Raw genomic sequence first — 6,000 nt, 5'->3', positions numbered from 1 at the left:
GCATCCGTCTTTTTTATCTGTAACACACGTCGTTTCTTCCAATCTAGTGAAACGCGTCATCCTTCGAAGGATTCAGAGAACTGCCACTGCAGCTCCAACGAAGCCCCATCAAAACGAGCGACAAGAGTTTCATCCGCAAAGGGTTGATTACAAAATCCCGACAAAAGGGTGCGCCAGCTACCGCGGATATTCACTTTCTTACCAACCGCGTGCACGGGATTTATAGTTCCGAATACGCGATCTTTTTGCTCTGTTGTCAGTATACAATATGCCGTTTCATCGAAGAACGACCATTTCATCGGTGGACAATGAATTGATGAAGTTTTGATTACTGGTCAAACGCGGGGAAGAAAATGTAGTAGAAAGTCTCGTAATCGAGTTTCTCATTTTGGCTTACGTCGATTATTCTATAACATAAAGAAATCAATATAAGAATAATTAAAATTTCTATTTATATAATTATTCGTCAAGTTCATTCTTCCATTCTACCAAATTACACGATTTTTTCATTACAATATTAGTGGGACGAAATAATTTTGCTAAAGCATCAGACGATAAGGGCTTGCATCTAAAAGAATTGAATCTTCAACAACTCTGTTCATGGAATATAATGTTTGGATGGTAATTATTAAGGTATTGAAGACTTCGAATACGAGGTGTTGTACTACATTTTACAGGAAGCAAGTTTGATTTCTGATGATCAGATGGACGAGATGTAATATAAATTGCCATTTGAAGGAAGTCGAAGGACACCTATAATTATTTTAAGCACACCTATAATGCGCACGTTAAACGGATCAGCGTAACAATGTCGTTTGCAATGTGTACTTTCGCGTTTTTTCGACTGAAGTTTAACTGATTCATCAGATAAACGCGGAAAAGTGATCATATCTGATTGTAAAAAGAAGCCCTTGGATGTGTGTACACTTTTTTTTCTCCGAACCCGCAGTTAGCCTTACCAGAATAATCATATTGTAATCTCCTTCGACGTTACTGTTCAAAGATAGTCGTAACGATGTTATCGAGAGAAAAACGATTAAAGTCGCGCGAAACCTTAGTTAATGAGGAAGGCACACCGATGTCAGCAGTGTGCGTTAAATTGTACGGTACATATATTGTGAATGAATGAAATCGCAACGCGCGAGATATCCCTCTTGTAAATTTGAATCCTGATAAATATTGCGGAGACGAACTTTTCTCTTTCTCGACTCATATTAACGGAGTCATTGGCAGTATGTGTCAATAAATAAACTGATTCGTTAAAGCGACCTACCATTTATTATTTCAAATCACTGTGCAAAATCAAATATCATCAATGCATCAGTTATTACTAATATTGGAATTGTTTATGAATCGTTTTTCCGTTGAAGAACGAAATCGTCAATTCATCTGCAGATGGTTCTTTCGAATAAATGTTGAAATTAAGGTGTTTCCTTAGGACATGCAACCCATCGTACTCATTCGGTAACTGCACTTTCAATTACATAAATACCTTCAGATGAATCGAAGTTTCTGCGTGAGATCATGAGATGGTTTGTATCTCTTTTGCTCTTATCACCGATGAGAAACAGTTGTTTTATCTCTCGTCGGTAACGAAAACAATTTATACTACAAGTGGTAAGACAGGTCCTCGATAATACCGTCATTATAAAGAGAGAGACTTGTTGTATCCGCGCATGCGCAGTAATGTCTGTGGATAGTAACAATACGGTGTAACTGATCGGACGAGTAAGAAAGACGAAACGCTACGATGTTCGAAAGAGGGTGTAAACTAGTTGACACTGTCGGTATTCTCTCACGCGAATCAGTGTTGTTAAGGTGATGTGACCTTTCAAGTCGCTGATCAACTCGATTCCTTCTCAACACATGCCTAAATCTGTCGAGGATGTCTAGTAGACACATCAATACGAAGAAAATCATACGAGTTATAACCTGGTCCTGAGGTAGGTCTATTTAGTAACATTTAGTGTCTGTTCCATAACATCACGTATTCTTGTAACAAAGAACTCGCGATCAGGCCGTTGTCTCTATCGTAATATTCATATCGTCACGCTATCCGTGAGAATCTTGATTTCAAACTGACCTGTTATCTGCTGTCTCAGTCGTTCCATCTCTGTCTGTGGTTCTAGATATCGGTAACGCGGTAGTTTTGCGACGATAAACAGTGTGATCGACGGCCACCAGGAAAGAAAAATGTCGTGTTCGAGTGAGCTGTCCCGTTCGCAGGAATATCTCAGCTTTCGCAGCTCCATACCACTCAGGAAAATCGTTGTTGACAATGATGGCACCAAGGTAAAGCATTCTTTCCAGATATCCGTTACACTTCCTAAGATTCTCGAAATTGTTAATCGCGTAACGATTCCTTTCGATTTGAACGATCAGTTTAACGAGATCGCTCTCGAGAATCGAAACTCGCGGCAAGGACCTCCCGTCGTCATACAGAATATGTTAATAACGGCAATATTGTCCATACCGAAGCAGATAAAAATATTGAAACGTGAATAAAGTAAACACATAATATTTATAATTCAATGAGCGCATAATGGCGATAATGAAATCAGAAATTAATTAGTAAATAAGTGGGGCGAGACAAAACATTGAAAACTGCGTATAAAAAATATATCAAGTGTACACGAGGTGATCCTTACTCAGCCATGATCGTTGTGAACAGATATCGCATCCGAGGCCGTGATTGTATACTAAATCATTCCGGTCAGGCGTTTCAGATTACACGTACATACTTATTCTATGCGTTCAGATAGGTGTTTTGAAATATAGAAAACTACAAGAGTAGATAAATAGAAAGAAATCTATTTTTTAAGTACTGCACGAGAATTAGGAAACCGCATTAAAACTGTAGACATGAATACCTGTTTCGTATTATGGCGCGTTCCGGTTCAAGTATCGAAATCGGAACAACACGATCGATATCGCTTCGCACGAGATTTAAGCGGAAGTCAATGCACTCTTATTAGGAGGATTATTGGGTACATGAATAATCTGCGGATCTTTATGCAAATGTCAATTCTCTGAACTGAACTCTAACAGAGATTCCGCCAGACTTGAGAAAAATCAAAAGGTTATTAAAATTCATAAAATTCATAATTGGTTCGAATATTAACATATTAATATATTATATATATATATATAAATATATATAACGTGTATATATATCCTGTGTATGCACTTATAATTATGATTTTCATTTCAGGGATGGAAAGTATACGATTCCAACCCAAAAACCATTAAATGCCCGTTAATATGTCTTCCACCGGTCAGCGGAACGGCGGATGTATTCTTTAAACAAATATTAGGCTTGGCAGCGAGGGGATACAGAATTATATCAGTAAATATTGTATAAAATAAGTACGAACTGTATTTTTTGTCCGATGAATCAATATTAATGTGGAAATTGAATTTTAGGCAGAGCCACCAGTGTATTGGAACGTCAAGGAGTGGTGCGACGGATTTAGAAAACTTCTAGATTATATGGAGTTGGACAAGGTGCACCTATTCGGTGCCTCGTTAGGTCTGTATTTATGAATGAACCGCCATATTGGTTTATTAAGCCTGAAGAAAATTCCAATTACGAATGCTTCGTTCTATTATTACAGGTGGTTTTCTTGCTCAAAAATTCACCGAGTTCAATGCTCATTGCCCTAGAGTAGTGTCGCTAGTACTTTGTAATACATTTACAGACACGTCGGTGTTCAGTTACAACGATTCCGCAGCAGTGTAAGTATACGTGTCGTTCTCGTATGTAACGCGGGATTAGAGAATTTACGTTTAGTTGTCGGCTTGCCGACTGTTTCGAGATAAGCGGACGAATAACAGAACGCGATACGTTATCTCAAATATTTTACTTGGTACTACGGCTAATCGATCTGAATCGTAGGTTTTGGATTCTGCCGTCGTTGGTATTGAAAAAAATGTTGATGGGGAACTTCGTAACGGAAAAGGTCGATGGAGAAATGGTAGAAGCCATAGATTTCATGGTTGAAAGGGTAAATATTTCTCACGGAAGATAAACTCGAATAATCCTTTGACCATTTTATAATTTTTCTGCTGAATATTACTGTTCATCCTTTTTGAGAATGGGTCACGAGTACAGTGACATGTTGCACCTGCATGATGAGGAACAATAAGTAGCAGAATTTCGCTAGGTTTATTTAACAAACAAAAAATTAAGCTCTTAAATTACCACGAACTGCTTCGTTTACTCCGTGATAATTTTTCTTAGCTCGTATAATATATTATAATTTTAGTCCTAAGCATTGATAGAACGTCAGTGCATGATTGCACACGTGCATTTTCAGTATTTTTATATTCAGTATATTTATCTCCAACAAAAAATAGTATATTCTTGATGTTTTTATCTTGACACAAACTCATATATCAACGCTGTGTCGCCGCACCTTTTTTTTAATGTAAATGGTGCTTCACATCTCTGAATTCTGAACAAATGGAAAAAGTATCACGGAATAATCGATTGCCTGGATTAACCGGAGGTTACCATAATCGGTCGTGTTTACAAAGACACATACTTGAAACCATTTCTTTGTACGCAGTTGGAGAGCTTGACGCAGTCTGAATTGGCGTCACGGTTGACAATGAATTGCGTAAATTGTTACGTCCAGCCGCAAAAGGTATGCAATTTGCCTATCACGATCATAGACGTTTTCGACGAGTATGCACTGTCAAACTCGGTAAGAGAAGAGGTGTACAAATGTTATCCTAACGCTAAATTGGCGCACCTGAAAAGCGGCGGGAATTTTCCATATTTGAGTCGCTCGGCGGAAGTCAATTTGCATTTACAGGTATTAATATGCGTTGCATTCCGATAAACTCGTTCCTTTCGAGTAGTGTTCAAGAAGTTTTATTGTAGATTATAGATTATTATAAATTATTTATTTATAGCATATTTTATATTTTGTTAATTATTATGCAGTCATTATTACTATAAATTGTAGATTAAAGAAAATTAAACAATTTTCAGATACATCTGAGACAATTCGAGGGGACGGAATACGCAGCTTCCGAAAGAACGAAGTTACAATAGGATGATTTTATGAAATGAAAGTTCCTTGACTTAGTTTCGGCACGATGAAGGCGATTTCCGTCTGGTTGTTGATGACCAAATGTTAGTCAACGCGATTGTAGAAACAACCGCGGAACAGTTCCAGAACTATATCCACCGTCGTCCATATCATACTCGTCGAAGTATTCCATGTATAGAGCGATCTATTTCACAAGGCGTCCGCTCCATTTTTATCACACATTCGCCAGAATTTAATATTGTAATATTTTTTTAGAAAAAATTTGTAAAAACGCTTTCATTAGAAGATAAATTCGAAACCCCGGTGAATCTACACAGTGTTTTTAATGAATCGGAGGAGACTGTTACATGAAACAAATCGAAAGAATGTGTTCATTCACGGTGCAATAGAAGGTTAGGGTTAAACGTATATTCGAAAAATTCAATTACGAATTTTGTAAACATACGCGGCGATTAATGTCGATGATACATTTTTGTTTTTCAATTCAACCTGTATATACTAATTCGAAATAAATGTTTATAAGAAAATGGGTGAACAGTGTTAAGAATGACAGCAACCATAACTCATTAGTAGGTGAAGCGATCCAAGGCAACAAATTTCACCCCGCAATTAATCTATTTTTATAACGGGTAAACGTAATTTGCGAAAAAGAATGTAAAACGCGAACTCATGATTGGGTTGACAATCAATGTGCTAGCCAACGAACGTGTTTGATTCCTTCTATGAACTGAATACGTTAAGTTGATGAAATACTTGCTTCGCCTGTGGCTGTTCCGGTGAACGAACTCTCGGGACTTCTACAGTTCGTAAGACCTCCTAACTGAGAGACCGTACAAGAACTTGCTCGGTATCGATTTCTCTCTGTACGCTCTTGGCGTTTCTCTCTTCTGGTCTCGGATTACAGACCCTTTCCTGCTCACCTAGGCGATACCTTTACGTTCCA

At 37.8% G+C, this 6,000-nt stretch overlaps 2 protein-coding genes across 3 annotated transcripts in view; both read left to right on the top strand.

Moving 5' to 3' along the window:
* Positions 1 to 1,233, top strand: part of Tdg (Thymine DNA glycosylase) — a 104,295-nt gene extending 103,062 nt beyond the window's left edge. The window contains exon 10 of the transcript XR_012998756.1: positions 1 to 1,233. This exon is cut by the window's left edge and continues 1,629 nt beyond it. The gene's annotated coding sequence lies outside the window, so the exon portion shown is untranslated.
* Positions 1,234 to 1,685: 452 nt separating this feature from the next.
* LOC116427471 (maspardin) lies at positions 1,686 to 5,599 on the top strand. 2 transcript variants are annotated; one of them, XM_031977871.2, is made up of 8 exons: positions 1,686 to 1,943; positions 2,130 to 2,292; positions 3,212 to 3,346; positions 3,424 to 3,529; positions 3,615 to 3,735; positions 3,896 to 4,004; positions 4,569 to 4,817; positions 4,997 to 5,596. In XM_031977871.2, the coding sequence occupies exons 2-8, from the start codon at positions 2,194 to 2,196 to the stop codon at positions 5,057 to 5,059; spliced, it is 882 nt and encodes a 293-aa protein (XP_031833731.1). In that variant the 5' UTR covers positions 1,686 to 1,943; positions 2,130 to 2,193; the 3' UTR covers positions 5,060 to 5,596. The 2 variants fall into 2 exon arrangements, with proteins under 2 accessions (XP_031833731.1, XP_031833735.1); XM_031977875.2 differs by having other exon boundaries at positions 1,943 to 2,058; positions 4,997 to 5,599.
* Positions 5,600 to 6,000: the final 401 nt, after the last annotated feature.

The sequence above is a fragment of the Nomia melanderi genome, chromosome 6, assembly GCF_051020985.1.
Source record: "Nomia melanderi isolate GNS246 chromosome 6, iyNomMela1, whole genome shotgun sequence".
NCBI lineage: Eukaryota > Metazoa > Arthropoda > Insecta > Hymenoptera > Halictidae > Nomia > Nomia melanderi.
The sequence above is the reverse complement of the archived record's forward strand: the minus strand, read 5'-3'. Positions and strand labels throughout refer to the sequence as shown.